This window comes from Schistocerca piceifrons, chromosome 8 (assembly GCF_021461385.2).
Source record: "Schistocerca piceifrons isolate TAMUIC-IGC-003096 chromosome 8, iqSchPice1.1, whole genome shotgun sequence".
In the NCBI taxonomy this organism is placed as follows: Eukaryota; Metazoa; Arthropoda; class Insecta; order Orthoptera; family Acrididae; genus Schistocerca; species Schistocerca piceifrons.
Window position 1 is genome coordinate 503,039,422 of NC_060145.1, and position 21,170 is coordinate 503,060,591.

General features: G+C 43.5%; 1 protein-coding gene across 1 annotated transcript in view; it reads left to right on the top strand.

Annotated features, from left to right (window-relative positions):
* The window catches only part of LOC124712493 (uncharacterized PE-PGRS family protein PE_PGRS54-like), a 180,368-nt gene that overhangs the window by 86,799 nt on the left and 72,399 nt on the right, over window positions 1-21,170 (top strand). Inside the window, exon 3 of the mRNA XM_047242787.1 lies at window positions 10,062-10,276. Within this exon, the coding sequence (XP_047098743.1) occupies window positions 10,062-10,276 (215 nt within the window). The remainder of the gene's footprint in view (window positions 1-10,061; window positions 10,277-21,170) is intronic.

Sequence of the window (21,170 nt, forward strand, 5' to 3'; positions counted from 1 at the left end):
TGGATCCGGTGCATGAAAGGGTGAACCGGATACGGATCGCTGAGGCTCTGGATGGCGCTCAGGGAATCGGAGCAGATGGCATAAGCAGAATGTCTGTGGCGGCAGATGTAAAGAACAGCCTGGTAGAGGGCAAAGAGCTCAGCTGTGAAGACTGAACAATGGCCGCCCCCCACGACATACCACTGAGAACACGGAGGACATTTAAAGAACGGGTACAACGGGCAGCCAAATATAACACATGTGGAGACCAGCTAAGTTTCCTGTCAAATGTAAGACCTAAAAATTTTGTTGTCTCCACGATTGGGAGAGCAACGGGACCGAGTCGTAAGGACGGTGGGAGATACTCTTTGTAGCGCCAGAAGTTAATACTGACCATCTTCTCGGCCGAAAAATGGAAGCCATTGGCGACACTCCAGGAGTAAAGACGGTCAAGAGAACGCTGAAGACAGCGCTCCAGGACACATGTACACTGCGTGCTGCAATAGATGGTAAAATCGTCCACGAAAAGGGAGCCTGATACATCAGCTGGGAGGCATTCCATTATTGGATTGATCGCGATGGCGAAGAGAGCGACGCTCAAAACTGAGCCCTGTGGCACCCCATTCTCCTGGCGAAAGGTGTCTGACAGGACAGAACCCACACGTACCCTGAACTGTCGATCCATTAAAAAGGAACGAATAAAAAGAGGGAGGCGACCACGAAGGCCCCATGTATGCATGGTGCGGAGAATGCCCGCCCTCCAACAGGTGTCGTAAGCCTTCTCCAAATCAAAGGACACAGCCGCGGTCGGGCGCTTCCGCAAGAAGTTATTCATAATGAAGGTCGACAAGGTAACCAGATGGTCAACAGCAGAGCGGCGCCTACGAAATCCACATTGTACATTGGTAAGTAGGCGTCGAGACTCGAGCAGCCAAACCAATCGAGAGTTAACCATTCGCTCCATCACTTTACAGACACAGCTGGTAAGTGAGATGGGGCGATAACTGGAAGGCAAGTGCTTGTCCTTCCCTGGCTTAGGAATCGGAACAACAATAGACCGCACCAGCATGCGGGAACATGGCCCTCAATCCAGATGCGATTGTAAGTACGAAAAAGAAAACCTTTACCCGCAGGAGAAAGGTTCTTCAGCATCTGAATATGAATAGAATCAGGCCCTGGAGCGGACGACCATGATCGGCCAAGTGCGTTCTCGAGTTCCTGCATGGTGAATGGGGCATTATAACTTTCATGATTCGAGGAGCGGAAGTTAGGTGGCCTAGCCTCCTCTGCCTGTTTGCGGGGGAGGAAGGCAGGGTGGTAATGAGCGGAGCTCGAAACCTCGGCGAAAAAGCGGCCGAAGGCATTGGAGACATCCTCAGGGGCCACAAGGACTTCATTCGCGACCGTCAGGCCAGAAACTGGTGAGTGGACCTCAGTGCCAGATAGCCGGCGCAGGCTACCCCAGACCACAGAAGAAGGAGTAAAACTGTTGAAGGTGCTTGTGAAAGCAGCCCAGCTGGCTTTCTTGCTTTCTTTAATAATACGACGACACCGAGCACGTAATCGTTTATAATTGATACAATTCGCCACTGTAGGATGGCGTTTAAAGGTGCGTAAAGCACGTCGACGAGCACATAAAGCGTCTCTACATGCTGCGGTCCACCAGGGGACCGGTACGCGACGTGGAGAAGAAGTAGGGTGAGGGATGGAATATTCAGCAGCAGCAAGAATGACTTCCGTGAGGTGTGCGACCTGACGATCGCAGCTTGTGAAGGTTTGATCCTGAAAGGTCGCCCTGGAAAAGAAGAGCGCCCTGTCTGTCTTGGAGGTGGTCCAACTAGAGGAGCACGGAGATGGGGTATGCTGCAGGAGATGGATAACACACGGGAAGTGGTCACTCGAATATGTATCAGAAAGTGCATACCACTCAAACCGGCGTGCAAGTTGGGGAGTTCATATAGAGAGGTCTAAATGGGAATAGGTGTGCGATGTGTCCGAAAGAAAAGTTGGGGTGCCAGTATTGAGGCAGACAAGATTGAGCTGGTTGAAAAGGTCTGCTAACAGGGAGCCCCTCGGGCAGGATGCTGGAGAGCCCCAAAGGGGATGGTGGGCATTGAAGTCTCCAGTTAACAAAAATGGTGCAGGTAGCTGAGCAATAAGTTGCATCATGTCTGCCCTGGTAACGGCAGATGACGATGGAGTGTAAACGGTGCAAATGGAAAATGTAAAAGTGGGGAGAGTAATGCGGATGGCAACTGCCTGCAGGCCGGTGTGCAACGTGATGGGATTGTAGTAAATATCACCCCGGACCAGCAACATAACCCCTCCATGAGCTGGGATACCTACCACAGGGGGTAGGTCAAAACGCACAGAGGTGTAGTGTGCCAAGGCAATTTGATCGCATGGGCGTAGCTTCGTTTCCTGGAGGGCTACAACGAGCGGACGGTGCAAGCAGAGCAGCAACTCCAAGTCCTCTCGGTTGGAGCGAATGCTGCGAATATTCCAGTGAATAAGTGTCATCGTAAGAAGAAAAGCAAGATGAATGAAGGGGTCACCTCGAAGGCCGCTGAGGGCCTGGCTTCGAGCGAGCACTGCCGCCGCTATCAGTAGGCGGACAGTCATCGTCCATTGGGTCTATACGTTCATCGGCCATCTTGGGAAGATGGCTGGGAGGGGGAGCTTCCTCCGCCGGTGAACGGCCAGATGTTCGGCTACCAGCGGTGCGGCCAGGCGAAACGGATGACTGCCTGGGGCGGCAACCGCTGGGTGGCGCAGGAGAAGAAATGCGCCGTGGCGGAGAAGGAGAACTGTGCTTCCTATGAGCCTTCTTGGAAGGACGTTTGGTGGAAATACCGGTCGAAGGCTGGGAGGTCGAGGTACGTAGGAAGTCTGCACGGGACGGTTCCTTCTTGAAGGCCCGTGCATCGGACTTCTGGGTCTTCGTCTTAGCAGACGCTGATGAAGGGGCTGGTGTCTGTGGGATGATGGGAGGAAGAGGAGACGTCGACCGCGCGATCTTAGCACTGGCCGAACGGACGACCGTGGTGCTGAAGGTCAGATCGCATGTCTGGATTGCCATCACCCTGGTAGTCCGAGGAGAGGCGAGGACAGTACTGTATTTCCCCGCTGGGAGCAGCGTGGGCTTCCTACTAGCCAATAGCTTGCGAGCAGCTGAGGTGGACACTTTCTCTTTGACCCGAATTTCTTGGATACAGCGTTCTTCCATATAGACAGGTCAGTCGCGGGAGGATGCGGCATGGTCACCCTGACAGTTCACACAACGAGGAGACGGAGGTGGACAGTCACCCTCATGGGCATCCCTGCCTCAAGTGACACATTTAGCCGCATTGGAACAAGACTATCGAGTGTGATTGAAACGCTGACACTGGTAGCAGCGCGTAGGTGTCGGGACATAGGGGCGAACAGAAATAACCTCGTAGCCCGCCTTGATGCGCGATGGCAGCTTAACACTATCGAAGGTCAAGAAAAGTGTCCGGGTCGGTACAAGGTCATAGTTGACCTTTTTCATGACCCTATGGACAGCCGTCACGCCCTGCTCAGCGAGGAAAGATTGAATCTCCTCATCAGTCAATCCGTCGAGGGAGCTAGTATAGCCAACACCACGAGACGAATTCAAAGTTCGGTGAGCCTCCACCCGCACAGGGAACGTGTACAGAAGTGTGGCCCGAAGCAGTTTCTGTGCCTGAAAGGCGCTCTCAGTTTCTAGTAATAAGGTACCGTTACACAACCTGGTACAAGATTTGACAGATCCGGCTATGGCATCTACGCCCTTCTGGATAACGAAAGGGTTGACAGAGGAAAAATCCTTTCCGTCCTCAGATCGAGAAACGACGAGGAACTGTGGGGCAGGAGGTAGTACTTTTGTCACTGGTGGCTGGTCACGTTTCCGTTTTTGGGCAGAAGTCGAGACAGATGGAGTGAAATCCGTTGCGGAGGAATCCCCCATGATTGCCAGCATCTCCGATGGCGCGCTCCTTCCTTGTGGGGACCCTCTCAGAGGGCACTCCCGCCTAAGGTGAATGCTTACACCTCAGGTCACACCTCCCGAGAAACAGACAGAGGGACCAATCAGCATGGTCAGAAGGTTTCAGCTCAGGCAGTCACCCCTCCCCGGGCCTGGCCTTTACCAGGGGGTACGCGCATGCCTTACATGTCTACCCAGGGCGGGGAATTACGCGTTACCCCGTCACCGGCTACGCATGTGAACGCGTGGGTCGGCCTTCAGGCGCGCACAGGGAGGAAGGAAGAAGAGGAAAAAGAAGAGGGGGAAGGAGAGAGAGGACAGACTGTCTCAAACACCGAGGCGGAGACCAGAGAAGGCAAGGAGAAGAAGGCAACGAGAAGGCAAGGAGAAGAAGGCAACTAGAAGGCAAGGAGAAGAAGGCAAGGGAAAGAGTAAGGAAAAGGAAGACAGTGAGGTGGAGAAGAGCAAAGAAAGGAACCAACCAACGAAAGAAAGAAACGAGAAGTGAAAAAGCAAAATGACCGCAAATAGAGGTTGTGGGACCATCCGTCTGCGGACGCAGGCGCTAACTATCCTCTTGAGGGGGAGGGACTCCTTTTAGTCGCCTCTTACGACAGGCAGGAATACCACAGGCCTATTCTTACCCCCAGACCCGCAGGGGGGAAATAGTGAAGAAAAACACATTACTGGTGACTGAAATCTCATATGTGTGTGTCTTGTGTTTATCAAAATTGGAAAAATGATATGAACATATACACCAACTGAGTATTTGCTTTCTTACTGCCATGACTTTCATCAAGTTCACCATACACACTATCGTTTTCTCTCTAACAGATGTAAGTGTATGTCAAGCTCAACACAAGCAACATATTAACAGTTCAATTTGGAGACTGTAAGATGCAGAAGTCCTAATCACATATGGAGGACAAGAAAAAAATCACACAATGAGATCTACACATTGGACTGAAAAACGTGGAGCACTTCAAATGGCTTAAGAGCATACCGGAATTGTGTTTCCAGAAGTCCCTGCATGAGTTTAAGTCCCCCTGCTGTCATGCACAAATGGAAATTGCATCTTTCATTCTGATTTCGAAACTCCTGCTTTCTACACATTAGTTTGTGTGGTGTTTGTTTCCTTTTCTTTTGTTTTGTATTTGGGTGCAAAAGCAACTATAATGATATGCGCCCATATCAGAACTATACAACATGATGACTAAGAGAGGAGGTAGAAGACGTGGAGAAAAGTGTATGAAGTATGCCATAGAGTAATGGAGGTCCTGAAATAAAAATTACATGGTCTTCGCCATATTGCTTTTATGGATAAAAAGTAACACGCAGTCAACAGCTCGCTTGTCGTTCGCTAAAATGGGCGATAATTCCGATGGAAAACTGTAACAGGCACACAAACTATTAAAAAAAAACACCATTCTGCCAGGAAATGCCTGACATTTTAACATTTCACCCAATGTCCACAACATGCTGGGGGAGCGCCACTTAACAAATGGCGAAGGCTGAAAAGGCAGTGCAAAATACACAGCCTAGATAAAATGACCTCGTGAAGGGAGGGCTGACAGGAGTTTGTCCAAGCCACAGGGAAAAGCTTATTCCATTGAGTACCGAGCGAGGTGGTGCAGTGGTTAGACACTGGACTTGCATTCGGGCGCCGACGGTTCAATCCCGCGTCCGGCCATCCTTATTTAGGTTTTCCGTGATTTCCCTAAATCACTTCAGGCAAATGCCGGGATGGTTCCTCTAAAAGGGCACGGCCGACTTCCTTCCCCATCCTTCCCTAATCCGATGAGACCGATGACCATGCTGTCTCGTCTCCTTCCCCAAACCAACCAACCATTATTCCATTGAATGGAGAGCCAGTGAAGCTAAAGTGACACCACCTCCTGACAGATGGCAACACAGTAATCATTAGAGGGAATTTATGAACCAATGGGCTGAGGTAAAATTACTGCAGCCTTGGCACCAGTATCAGTAGCTTTGTTTCCTGCCACACCGACATGGGCATCAACCCACATGAACATCTGAGGGGCTCTATCACGAGTGATCAAGTGACAGTTTTCCTGGAACGATTGCACTAAGGGATGGGTGGTGTACAGCCCACAGAGGCTTTGAAGGGTGCCGACAGTGTCTGACACATCTAAAAAGCCTGTGTCGCCAAATGTATTCAGTGGCCTGATACAGGGTGAAAAGCTACGCTGTAAATACTGAGCAGTGCACCAGAAGCCAATAACTAAAGACCTTGGCACCAATGACAATGGTGTACCCAACACCATGGTCAATGCGAGAACCATCAGTATACACAAAGGTACAGTCACTGAGGAAGGAATACTTAGGAACACAATCTTCAGGAATAAAGGTGATTGACAAGGGAGAGGACACTTGGGCCTTGAACACTCAGTCTTTGAAAAATTCCTCAAGGAAATAGTTCAGGCTGCCATGGAAGTCACGTGTGTAGAGAGTGCACAGGATACCAGTCATGGAGCAGGTGTCGTAGGTTTTCTCCAAATCATAAAACATGGTCATAATCTGGGATTTCTGCAGGAAACCATTCATAACACGGGTGGACATAGTGACGAGATGGTGATTTGCAGAACAGCGTCCTCGATATCCACACTGTGCAGTGGTTAGTAAATTGCGAGACTCAACCCAACATACCACCCAGGCATAAATCATATGCTGCATCACCTTGCAAACGAATCTGGCAAGAGAAATTGGGTGATAACTAGAAAGAATGCGTTTGTCCTTACCGGGCTTAGGTATGGGTATGACAATGGCTTCCCACCAGTGACTGGGAAACGTGCATTCTGGTTGTCCACAAGAGAGTATTGCTCTCTCATATCATAGGCAGTACTGTGCCTCACAATTCAGAGAAGGGAAGGGTATCACTTGAGCCACCTCCATTCATTTCTGATGGAAAAAGGCCGGGTGACAGTGGGAACAGCTTGAAATTTCCGCAAAATGATGACCTAAGGTGTTTGACATGCATTGTATAGACGAAGAGCAGAGAACAGAACGTTCTGCGGTGATACGGATAATGTTTGTAAGATATTCTACCTGGCATCACAGTTGGGGAAATGTTGGTCATTGTAAGGACAAGCACGATGAGGATAAAAGTCAAGGGGTTTCACCTCAGTGCTCTGGTGGCACGGAGGCTGGCCAGGTGAATGTAGTACATGATGACACCATCGAAGAGTATCTCCGAGTCAGTTTAGGAGAAGACCGTTTGCCTTTGTTGGATTTCTTGAGCCTTTCCAGTTGGCAGAGGAAGTCTTAGATGTTGGTTGACTGAAAGGAGATAGGAAGTCTTCATGGGAGTATTTCATCTGTCCTTTCCAGCAGGTCGGTTATGTATCTGGTGACTTCTCCCATTGTGGCGAGGGTTTGATGGCTTGTTGCACAGCTGGACAAGGGGATGGTGATACTACCATGACAATGGGAGATTTCACAATCTCTGGGATGTATTTGAGCTCACATGTCTGCACGGCCATGTCCTTCATGGAGCAAGATGAAGCAAGAACCACATTATAAGTGCCTGACAGGAGGACACAGGGTTTTTAACTAGCCAGTAACTTGCGAGTGGCCGGGTAAGGAACTTTTTCCTTTACCCAGATCTCCTAGACAGCTGCTCATCAACACATAACAGATAATTACGACAGGAGGTGGCATGATAACCATTGCAGTAGATGCAGCAGCAAGGTGGTGGCAGACAATAGGTCTGCTTAGCTTCCCTACATCAAGTTACACAGTTGGCCGCTTGTCAACAAGACTATAAAGTGTATCTAAAAACAAAGATGATGTGACTTACCGAACGAAAGCGCTGGCAGGTCGATAGACACACAAACAAACACAAACACACACACACAAAATTCAAGCTTTCGCAACAAACTGTTGCCTCATCAGGAAAGTGGGAAGGGGAGGGAAAGACGAAAGAATGTGGGTTTTAAGGGAGAGGGTAAGGAGTCATTCCAATCCCGGGAGCGGAAAGACTTACCTTAGGGGGAAAAAAGGATGGGTACACACACACACACACACACACACACACACACACACACACACACACACACACACACACACACACACACACACACACATATATATATATATATATATATATATATATATATATATATACAGACACAAGCAGACATCTCACAAGCAGACATATTGGGCAGAGATGTCAGTCGAGGCGGAAGTGAAGAGAAGAAGGAGATAGCCTCGACTGACATCTCTGGCCAAACTCCTTGTCTTTAAATATGTCTGCTTGTGAGATGTCTGCTTGTGTCTGTATATGTGTGGATGGACATATGGTGTGTGCGCGCACGCGCGAGTGTATACCCATCCTTTTTTCCCCCTAAGTTAAGTTTTTCCGCTCCCGGGATTGGAATGACTCCTTACCCTCTCCCTTAAAACCCACATCCTTTCGTCTTTCCCTCTCCTTCCCTCTTTCCTGATGAGGCAACAGTTTGTTGTGAAAGCTTGAATTTTGTGTGTGTGTTTGTGTTTGTTTGTGTGTCTATCGACCTGCCAGCGCTTTCGTTCGGGAAGTCACATCATGTTTGTTTTTAGATATATTTTTCCCACGTGGAATGTTTCCCTCTATTACATAGACTATAAAGTGTGGTTGAAATGATGACACTGGGAGCAGCACTTCAGGTTCATAATGTACAGTCAGACTGTGATAACTTCATAGCCTGCTTTGATCCTGTACAGATTCTCCCACTGTAACAAAGATGAGAAAAATAGTGCTTGTGGGAACTAAGGAGGCATCTACCTTTTTTTGTCACCCAATGGACTGCAATGCCACCATGATCAGACATACATTTGGATTTAGGCCTCTGTTAGACTGTTGAGCAGCACTGTGATGCAGCTGGGAGGGTCTTTGAATTGGGAGATTCACCATTTATGTTTGGTAGACGTGGACTGCAAAGATGATAATTGGCTCACTTCGAGGAAATCTCCCATGACTGCCAGCATGTCTGATGGCTTGCTCCTTCCAACTGGGTGCCCCTTTCAAATGGGCACACAGCAGCCTTAGGTGATTGGTCCCCGTGCCAGGTGCTTGGGACATGTGACTTAGGAGAGAACAATCAGCAATTTAGGAAGGTGGCAGTTCAGGCAATCGCCCCTCTCTGGGCCTGGCCTGCTCCAGGTGGTACATGCAAACATTACCACTTGGGCCAAGGCTGGAAATTACATGTTACCTAGTCACCTACAACATTTTAGATGCATTGACTGGCCTTTGCGTGGACAAAGGGAGGAAGAAGGAAAAAGAGGAGCCTCAAATATTGAAGAGGAGGAAGGATAGGAGAAGGTGAATGAAGGAAGGAAAATAGGCATGAAAACCAGTGGTGAGACTGTTTGTATGTCAGCTATGGACAGTGTGCAACATTCCCAAAAAACACCAGACATGTTCTCCAAGGAAAGGAAAAATGATACTAACATGATAGACATGCAGCACGAAAGGGAAAAGATGCTGCAAAGGCTGGGAGCCTATTGTAGCCAAGCATGAACCCACCAAAGAGCGGCGAGTCCCCTGGAGGTTGTGAGCTCAAGGTTGAAGTGTAAGGTGGGCATTATGTTGTGAGCAGAGAGTACTGTTAATGGATGTGATAGGAGTTGTTAGTAAACAAAATGCACAGCACACATCTTCAACATTGGCAGTGCTGTGATATTTTTAGTGCAATACAGATACTGAGCTAATCTGGCATGAAAGCAAATGGAATGCAATAACTTTCAAATGAGTTACTGGAGAGCGCAGACCCCTTATGCCAAAATACTGAAAAGGTAACCCTAAATAACCTCTGAAAGCTGGTTGTCAGAGGACTGTTTCACTGTACATGTGGAGTGCTGCTGGATCTGTCTTACGACAGATTTAATCTGGAGTCAGTCTGTCTGTCCTGTTCTGACGATCTTTCTTCATCTGTTTCTATGCGCATCTTCCCTTATGTCGTCCATCACTCCAATTCTTTGTTATAGACAATTCCCACACAGTATATATCAGAGGCAATACTACTAACTGAAGTGAAATCGATGGATGGATGGATGGATAGATCAGTGAATAACTGACTTTCTTGCATCTCATCAGCATAGTGGCAGCAGCTCTAACAGATGCAAGAGCTGGGAGACCCCGATGCTGTACATTAGCCACTCTTCCTTTCGCTGCTCCATTCAGCCGCTGATTGATACAGGTGCGGTATGGTACATATGCGTGTTCGTGGGCTCAACCACAGGTGCTCAACCACAGGTGCTCAACCACAGGTGCTCAACCACAGGTGCTCAACCACAGGTGCTCAACCACAGGTGCTCAACCACATGAAAAAAATGAGGAAGTCGGGAGATGTTTAAAAACTGTCAATTAAAACACAAATGACAAGAGGAAATCTAGGAGACACAGGGGTGTATGTGGCTGGCTGACCATTTACAATATACACTGAAAAAGTATTTATAGGTGAGTGGTCCTTGAGGAGCAGAAGTTGGTCATATAGTAATTTAATAAAGCAAGTCAATTTTGTAACTCCCCCATGAAGGCTCTACAAGTTATTCATCCAAAGAATGATGAAGTCAGATTTTATTTGGGGGGGGGGGGGGTTATGAAACAGTCTGGCTTCCAAGTATTCCGTAACCCCCTTGATGTTCACATGGATGTTTAAATCTTAATTCTTGTGTTCAAAGCGGTTTCTGGATGTTACAGTAAAATATAGTCTGGGTATTATTGAGCTAATGAATAACATGGGGATTCTAGTAGCAGTCACAAGACATTTGTGTCACAAGACATTTGTGTCGCAGGACCAACAGCAACAAAAGAAACTGGATTCTGATCAAATGGCTGTTAACTTAGTGGGGAATGGAAAATGCAATATTTTAAAGCTGCCACAATGTCCCTTGGACGACACTTTGGGTTGGCTAAGTCAGAGAAGGAGGCAGCAACAATGAAATTAGAATGTTGAACTGTGTTACCAGTGACTCTCCACCTACGCATTGAGGCTCTTATCCGCAAGTAGGATTCATCATGTTCACTTAGTTAGACTCCCTTCTCACTGCACCTGTAGGATCCAGCCACTGGATAAAATGTTTATGCGACTGATGAAGACCTATTACAGTGAAGAAATGTGGCAATGACTGAGGATGCAATATAACACTAGGACCGCACCAACTAATGTTGCAAAACTCTGGTCAAGCCTATATGAAAGTTCAGGATTACTTATTCCTGATGTGGAATAGGTGCTTCTGGATGCCATGGCGAACAGAGGTTTTTGCCAGTTGCAGATGGTGGCTCATGTTGATACTAACACTGATCTGATCCAAAGCCACACACACAGTGCGTCTGCTTTTTGGTGGCTAGCTGATATGGTAAAGATTGCCTGTCTTGCTATTTGAAGGTGGAGCTCACTATCAATAGCATTATGACAAAATTGACCATGGTCCTTTGTAACATACCACCAATTCAGCTCTGTATCAGGGGCTACGACAGTCCTGCACTCAGTCTGCAGATTCTCTGACTTGCGCCTTACGGTGGTGTTTCCTGGGTTATGCTTAACATGTCAGGGGACCACTACACACAGGAGGTGCCTACTCGGATAGTGGGGGCTGTGTTGTGGTGAATGGCTGTCTTACTATATTAGAGGGTCTCAGTAAGCTACAGAATGGTTGACAGTTTAAAACAGTGCAGGGCAAAAACAGGATGAAGGTAGTTTTAGATGCAGTTGGTATTGTAACTGTAAATTATTGTAGCTGTGTTGGGAAAGATCCAGAACACCAATCGCTAATAGAAAGCACTGAAGCTTACATACCTTGTTTAACCAACCACCTGAATGAGTTGATGAACAGCTCAAAGAAGAGCTTAGCCATTCCAAATAGGTACCCCAGTCAGACAAACACAGTTGATGACTTCAATCTAGCCTCCATATGTTGGCTAAAATACATGTCGCAAGTCGATTTTAGGTATGTCATCTGACATCATACCAAAAGCTTTCTCAGAGAAGTATTTACAGCAATAATTATTATTGCAGGTGCCCACATTAATTGTAAATTATTGCAAAAGCATTGTTGAGTACTTAGGAACAAATAATAATGAGCAAATAGGGAGCATTACGATGGATACACGGGTTAGTGTCCACACGCTTATTGTAGCGAGACTAAATGTTGTAAGATCCAAACACACAAAAATATACATATAGAAACACAGTTAAAAATGCACTTGACACCTTTTTCAGAGGCAGCCTGAACTCCATCTGATCTGACTATGTGGGCTTAGACCAGAGATCATGGATACAAATAAATGGAAACAATGGCAGTTGAGAGCTATGTACAAAATAAATTAATAAGAGGTCCCACATAGTACACAAAACAGATTGGAACGCTATTACAGAAGCTATGAAGAAATGAATACTAAATGTAAAACAATGTAAAATCCCAGTGTGAGAGGCTTTTAGTAAGTTCCACAATGAAACTGGCCTTAAAACTAGAAGAATCGATAGAGATCTTGGTCGTATGTAAAGTACAACAACACCAACAAGGAATCAATACCTTCACTGTGCGATAACAATAGTGATGTTACTGATGAAGTGAGAGTAAAGCTGAGTTACAGAAAGCATAGTTTGCTTTGCTGAAAGAATTTCAAAAACCAAGAATATATTCCAGTATTCAAATCAAGAATGAATGCGAACATGACTAACTTGGTAGCAGGTTTTCTCCATGTTGAGAAGCAGCTTACATTACTTAATAAAGAATGCTTCTGGTCGGGATTGTATGCCACTCAGGTTTGTTTCAGAGTATGCTTACAGGATAACTCCATAATTAGACGAATGGAAAAACTGGTAGAAGCTGACGTCGGGGAAGATCAGTTTGGATTCTGTAGAAATATTGGAACACGTGAGGCAATACTGACCTTACGACTTATCTTAGAAGAAAGATTAAGGAAACGCAAACCTACATTTCTAGCATTTTTAGACTTCGAGAAAGCTTTTGACAATGTTGACTGGAGTACTCTCTTTCAAATTCTAAAGGTGGCAGGGGTAAAAGACTGGGAGCGAAAGGCTATTTACAATTTGTACAGAAACCAGATAGCAAGTATTAGAGTTGAGGTACATGAAAGGGAAGCAATGGTTGGGAAGGGAGTGAGACAGGGTTGTAGCCTCTCCCTAATGTTATTCAATCGGTATATTGAGAAAGCAGTAAAGGAAACAAAAGAAAAATTCGGAGTAGATATTAAAATCCATGGAGAAGAAATAATGTTGAGGTTCGCGGATGACATTGTAATTCTGCCAGACATATCAAAGGACCTGGAAGAGCAGCTGAACGGAATGGACAGTGTCTTGAAAGGGGGATATAAGATGAACATCAACAAAAGCAAAATGAGGATAATGGAATGTAGTCGAATTAAGTCGGGTGATGCTGAGGGAATTAGATTAGGAAATGAGACACTAAGTAGGGAAAGAGTTTTGCTATTTGGGGAGCAAAATAACTGATGATGGCCAAAGTAGAGAAGATATAAAATGTAGACTGGCAATGGCAAGAAGAAAAATTTGTTAACGTCGAATATAGATTTGAGTGTCATGAAGTCGTTTCTGAAAGTATTTGTATGGAGTGTAGCCATGTATGGAAGTGAAACATGGACGATAAATAGTTTGGACAGAAAGAGAATAGAAGCTTTCGAAATGTGGTGCTACAGAAGAATGCTGAAGATTAGATGGGTAGATCACGTAACTAATGAATAGGTATTGAATAGAATTGGGGAGAAGAGGAGTTTGTGGCACAACTTGACGAGAAGAAGGGACTGTTGGTAGGACATGTTCTGTGGCATCAAGGGATCACAAATTTAGCATTGGAGGGCAGTGTGGAGGGTAAAAATTGTAGAGGGAGACCAAGAGATGAATACACTAAGCAGATTCAGAAGGATTTAGGTTGCAGTAGGTACTGGGAGATGATGAAGCTTGCACAGTATAAGGTAGCATGGAGAGCTGCACCAAACCAGACTCAAGACTGAAGACAACAACAACAATAACAACAACACACCCATTTGCTCCGGGAAAACAATCTGTTGATACACAGTCAGCATTGATTCAGAAAATGTTTTTCTTGTTAAGCAAGGCAACACATCCACACTTTAGTTCCACAATGTAACAATTGAGACTGAAAGGGGGATCCAAAGTGGTGTCATATTTTAGGCTTCCAGAAGGCTTTCGACACTATTCCTTAGACACAACTTCTAATAAAATTGCATAGTTATGTGTCAAATCTTAGTTATGCACTGGATTCATGATTTCCTGTCAGAAAGGTCATAGGCCATAATAATTTATGGTGAGCCACTGGACTGTTATAGGCCCTCTGCTGTTCCTGATCTACACAAATGATTTAGGAAACAATCTGAGCAGTCCTCTTAGACTGTTAGCAGATGATCCTTTCATTTACCATCTAGCACAGTCGTCAGATGATCAATACAAATTGCAAAATGATTTATATAAGATATTTGTATGGTGTGAAGAGTGGCAATTGTCTCTCAATAAGGAGAAATGAGAACATCCACAAGAGTACAGGGGGATACCTGTTAAATTTCGGTTTCACAATATCTCAATCTAAAGGCTATCAATTAATCTTAATACCTAGAAATTACAATTTCAGACAAATTAAATTGGAATGATCATATAGGCATTGTTGTAAGAAAACCTAACCAACAACTGCAATTTATTGACAGTACACTTTGAGAGAACCACAGGTCTACAAGGAAGAGTGCATATAATCAAGATTGTCCGTCATTTGAAGTATTGCTGTGCTTTATGAGATCTGCATCAGATATTATTGACAGACTAAAACAATCGGTTCATAGAAGGGCCACTCAATTAGTATTATCCTGAACTAGGGGGAGACAGTGTCATGGATATAATAAGCGAATTTGGGTGGCGATCATTAAAACCAAGGTGGTCTTCATTGCAGTGAGATCTTCTGATGAAACTTCAATCACCAGTTTTCTCCTAGTCTACCACCACCCACCACCCACCACCACCATCACCACCACCAATTAAAGTAGAGCTCACATGGTGTGACTAAAGTGTTCATTTTTCCCCATGCTGTCCGTGAGTGGAACGGAAAAGATAGCTTTAAGGTCAGTCAACGAAACCTCTGCCACGCACATTATTCTGAATAGCAGATTAGTCATGTGGATGTAGATGGTGTCAAGCATCACAGTACCTATACTGTGTTTGAACATTAATGGCTTGTTTCTCCTACTCATCCAAATCCACTTACATTTTTTACATGTGGAACAAGCTGCCGTTCATCATACTAAATAGAATGTTTCTGTGTATTACAGCATCATTAGCAGATGGTACTCTAGGTAAAGTGACCAAAAGGCAAAGCAGCTGAACATAATGCATGTAAGTGTAGTAGAACATAAAGTTATCTTATTTGCTGAGGGTTTGATAGTTCTAATAAAAGTTGAAAACAATGAGAAGCTGCAACAGGTTGTTAACTGTTCCACGAGTCAGATCAGCAGACTGGCAGACCACACCCACCAATAAGAGTGTGGCTTATGTGGGCTCTTCTGTTGTTTACTAACATTTACTGCAATTCTGTTTTCCTTAAGGGTGATAAATTGGAGAGTAGGCCTGTTACAAAACGCAGTGGTGTTTGACTGTGAGAGGTTATGAAAGTGCTTCCCACAGGTACACTTATTACGTTTAATCCACGACAGGAATCTTGTTCCTAGAGACTGCATCCTTGGTGACAGAACTCAGCAATTCCCATGTGTGGCACTAAACTAAAGTATTATGTGCAGTGCCACTGCTGCAGAGAGATTCTATATATGCTGCTGTAAAAATTTTCAACCTCCTTCCCATGGAGCTGAAAACCTTCTGTAGTTTTCTCATATTGCTCAGTTTTGAATAGTTACTTACTATTCCATAACTGTATCTTTAATAACTGTTGTACAATGTGTTTATAAACTACTTATCCAACATAAGATATACCTAACAAGTTTCATAACTGACAGAAGGTTAATAAAAGTATTTCAGGGGGCAATGCAGCTTCACATGTGCACGTGTCAACCTAAACGAACCCTACACGTGGTCTCTGGGTGTTACTAAAAAACCGACACAACTAGCTAACCTGACTACATGAGAAGTACATACCAGTCAGGGAAGGAATGACTTATCACATCAAAAGCTCTTTACCAGGGCCTAACATCTACAGAAGTGAGACCAAGTATTAAAACATGTCAACTCAACAATGAAGGCATTAGTTGAACCAACCAAATTCTAGGGAAGATACGGTTTAAGCATGTTATCAACATGGTTGTCCAACAGCAAAGCCATACTAATAATGGAGATCAGCTACATACAAGAGGAACGTGACTAGCAAGCATCAATGTGCAGTAGCGCGTGTGACAAGAAATATCTGTAGAGGTTGTAGGTGAGCAGCTGTGCATTGTGTAAAAGACGAAATTCACCGGAAATCCTCAGACTGTGACAAAGGATGAAAAGGAATAAATAAAGAGCTTCTACTACACAAAATTAATGCAGCATTAGACAAAATAGAGACTAACATTGACAATGCACCTCAAATAACCGCAGATAATGGAACTTTCAGGACAATCAAAAATGGGCACAGGGTGTTCACCTTGGTTGGGTTCAAACAGTTCAAACATTTCAGAAACATTAAACCAAACAGGGCAAAGTAGACGTGTGTGTTAGCCAGATGTAATGTTAAGCAAATATCTGGGTCATTTGTTTAACAAAAATTTATTCCAATTCTGAAGAATTTAAACCACCTTCATAAACAAATTTTGGTTTTGTGAAAATAAAAAGCAGGATTGAAAATAAAATACTTCCAACATATGCCAGAGAGAGTGCAAAACCAATGGCCAGATATTCCAAAGCTGAAGTCATAATGCTGAAGCTGTAATATGTGAAGTTATGATACAGTAAACTGAATGAATTTTGAAAGTTGGCCACTCAGAAACTGAAATTGTCAGAAATGAGTCAGAACACAACCTAGTGCAAACCTGTCACTGTAGTGAGTTAGGATTTATAGAGGAAGGAGAAATGGAAACATGAATACATTTTAATGCTTTTCATGCGAGGAAGATGGGAGCTATTACAGAAAATCTACATCCTTGCATTTTGAATATTTCCTGTTGATCATTTCCATATTGCCATTGCTGTAAACAATCAATGCAATCCCACCAAAGGCCAGCCACTATTAAATTTCAGAATTCAGGAGAGTATGTGCAAGCAGAGTGTATTCATTTTAGCATCACTCGACATCAGTTTAGTTCTCAGAGTTGGCTGATTCTGAATAGCTTTGTAAATGCATTCTCTTGCACTTCCTTCCACTAGTCAGACAGAAATGAACAGAAGAGGAGATAGTTTCAGGATTCATCAAGGGAGACAATTAGGGTGCTCCATTCATAAATATGAGCTTGGGAACTGCATCTTCAAGTAAGTCTGATGAAACGCTGGTCTGCAGGAGAATAATAATGATTAAGATGCTGTGACTAGTACTCAAAATATGATTCAATCATTAGTGGACATGCCTGAAGGAAAATGGGAGGAACAGGTAAAAATACAAGGGTGTTATGTCGATCTGTTCTAAAAACACCTGGTCTGATCAGATGATGCGCTTGTGAAACTCCAGTTAAGAATCATGAGTCATTCCATAGCAAATTGTACCCAGTATCCTTGCCCTTGAAAGTAGTAGTTAATAAAGCAATTAAGAATATGTAGGAGAATCAGATAATTTATAACTCAGGTAGGGAAGGTTCTATTCCAATCCCCACTGTAACAAAAGAAGATGGCAGTGTGCATTTACTAACTGATGCTCATGGAGAAATGATGCAGTTTACTGTACAATGTGACCAACTGGAAGATGAAGGCATAGCAGGCAGAACACAGGCTTTCTGTGGAGTGGAAGGTGTTACCAGTTTAAAAGAATGGCCTTTGGTCTGTCAGTATCATCAATGGCCTTTATGACAGCACTTAACGAAGTTCAAAGAGAAGAATTATTGACACACTTAGTCCACAGGTCGTGGTCGTGCGGTAGCGTTCTCGCTTCCCACGCCCGGGTTCCTGGGTTCCATTCCCGGCGGGGTTAGGGATTTTCTCTGCCTCGTGATGACTGGGTGTTCTGTGATGTCCTTAGGTTAGTTAGGTTAGTTAGGTATAAGTAGTTCTAAGTTCTAGGGGACTGATGACCATAGATGTTAAGTCCCATAGTGCTCAGAGCCATTCAAACCACTGACACACTTAACATTATGTAGGCAGTATACAAATTAGTACTGCCTTTAGAGAGCACATTTAGACATTCTGTGCCATGTAATTGAAGTGTTTAGTGGAGCAAGAGTCACATTAAGGATGGATAAATAAGAATTTGCCAAATTGCAAAACAATTTCCCTGGCCATGTAATTTCTTTGTGTGGAATCATATCTGATCTGATGAAAATGAAACCAATGAGAAATTTTCCTGCACAAATATGCTGTAGACAACTGAAAAATCTCTCATTTCATGCAATTTCTATCACAGTATTCATCCTTGAATTTTTTTATCTTCACAAGTCCATCTCCATCTGGAAATGGAATAAGGAATATCAAGAAGCATTTGAGTTAATTAAAAACCAGCTGCATGAGGCACCAGTACTTCATCATCCTGATTTAAGAAGAAATTTCTACATCGGTACTCATTCCATTTATTCCTACTGGTTGCTTAGTACATTTGATCCACCATAGGAAATGAATATGAGTATAGCAATCTCTCTAAATAGGCACATTAAAAGTATTTAGAAACATTCTAGAGCAATACTCCAGCTCTTTGCCTTCTATCCAATCGTAAAGTTACTGAATCACAGTAATAGAGAGGAACAGTGAAAGAATGGAAGTGTGCAAACATGTCTAACTTCCCCTACATTGCCAGTCAATGGGAGTAAACTGCTAAATCAAACCTACTGCAGCTCATTATCTTGGTAATGACCCGATCAGATCCCCCAACATAATTACAAGTATATCACGGATGAACAACTTATGGAAACAGCTGTCTCATGCTTTTGATGGTATTTGTGGGTCTTTGGATTGTGGTAGTCCACACTCACATGCTCCGAGTCCTGTATCCACTAACACAAGTTCATATTCAAACAACAACAGTTAACAGACACTTTGTATACTTGGTCCCCTGTATTGCAGTGATCAGTATCAGAAGAAGAATGGAACATGTGTTTAAGTAAAGATATGACATAGGAGAATCAAGAACCTTCCACAGCTGGGAACTGCTTCTAACTTTAGCCATAAATTAATGGATTGAGTTGATTTATGACCACCCAACAACCATGTACACAAACAAGATCTACACTAATCAATGTTCATGTACCCAAAATTCTTACACATTAAGTAAGAAATGTGCATGGAGTGGACATGCATGGACACATGCATCAGATGGAGAAAAATCTGTAGCCAATGGCTAGTGTAATAAAAAACAGAGAAGAGCCCCAATGAAGATGCACTATATTAATAACAAGGCTTTCTTGACATAATAAGTCACTTTACAATCAGACAGTATTGCAAAACTAACTTTCTATCCACAGGATACATATAACGAATGACATCACTTATTAAACTAATGTTATTCCAGTAACTGACCTTCAAGTTAACTCTTACACTGTGGTACTGGAGATTCAGTTGTATATCCTGGAACCCAGTACCAGTCGCAAGTTGCCTAATTAAAGCCTTCCAGGAACTACAAAAATATTTTGCTTAATTATTGATGGACTTTAACACAACAAGACATTTTTAATGTTAGATTATACGTCTTAGCGAGTAGATATTGTCCAGTAGTACAGTGGGAAACTGTGTGCTTGTCAGGGCAGTGTAACATTATTTATTGAGTATTTCAGGATTAGTGCACTTACAGACTTCTGATGACTTCAAGCATGTAAGGAAGAAAACGTCAAGCAAATGTTTGCAATTTTGCTTTAAGTGAAACATTGAGCTCATTAACTTATTTGCAAAGCAGTCAGAAGATTAAACTCTTGTGTATGAAAGGGCATCAGAGTCTGTGAACAATTGGCAATTTGTTGATACCTTTACAAAATCTTGATGGTAAGGTACTAAATTTTCACATATGAACAACAGGAACATGCAAATATTACTATAATTTGTGTACATATGATTATCACAACAGGGATGATATTATGAATACAAAGACATTATTGCAGTAAGTTGTGAACCACAAAAAAGTTTGTTGTAACAGATTAAGTGTGCCATATATACATTCTTGCTGACAGCACATGCACTCAGAATATATTTATGAACGAACTATTGTAATATTACCTGTTGTGTTTCAGTCACATTCTTCACCACTGTAATACTGAATTTAAAAGGGAAACATGGAAGTCGGTAACTGAAAACGACAAACTGAGGTAATATTACTACAAAAGACATCTAAACTGAGAATCATGTGGACTTCACCAAATAATGATGTTTTTGTATTATTGCATATTTACATTGGTTAGGTGAGACTAAAGCAAAGCTTCTTAAATGCAAGATTTTTGTGACTATTGAGCCTCAGTAAGTCTACACTCAACACATGCCATCCACCTGCTCACTAATAATTCCAGAGTGTTTCACAATTCCTATTACAGAGAGGTTCTAGAGCAAACTTTATCCACCAGGTTTCATTAATGAACCCATGTCTGGAAACATACAAAGTCCCTTCTATAACTCTTATACACCTGTAATAGGAATTCTGACATGCCCTGGGTACAGCAAGAGGAATCTGTGGCAGTTTTACAAAAGATTGCATATTTTACATTAAATGTATGTAACACCAATGAAAATATCCCAGAAGCATATGGCATTTAAGACTAAATAAATAAATGACCAAAATAGCGACTTTACCATTTCTATTATCCATTTAATTCTGAAGTTATGTGATCCTGCCTAACCACACCAGGTCTCACTGGATGCGACTTAAAACATCTGGAAGGGAATTCCACATCTGAAGTGCTGGGTTAACACTGGAAACTTGCACAATATTTATTTTAAGCTGGCTCCTTCCACGCCAGACAATAGTGATATCCACAACCACTTAACATCACTTTCTGACCAATATGAAGTGCTGTGAGTAGCTACAGTGTCGACACGTGATGGAGAATCCACAACTTGTAGTTGACAACACTCGTGAACTACCCTTAATACATTTGTGCTCTGGCTTT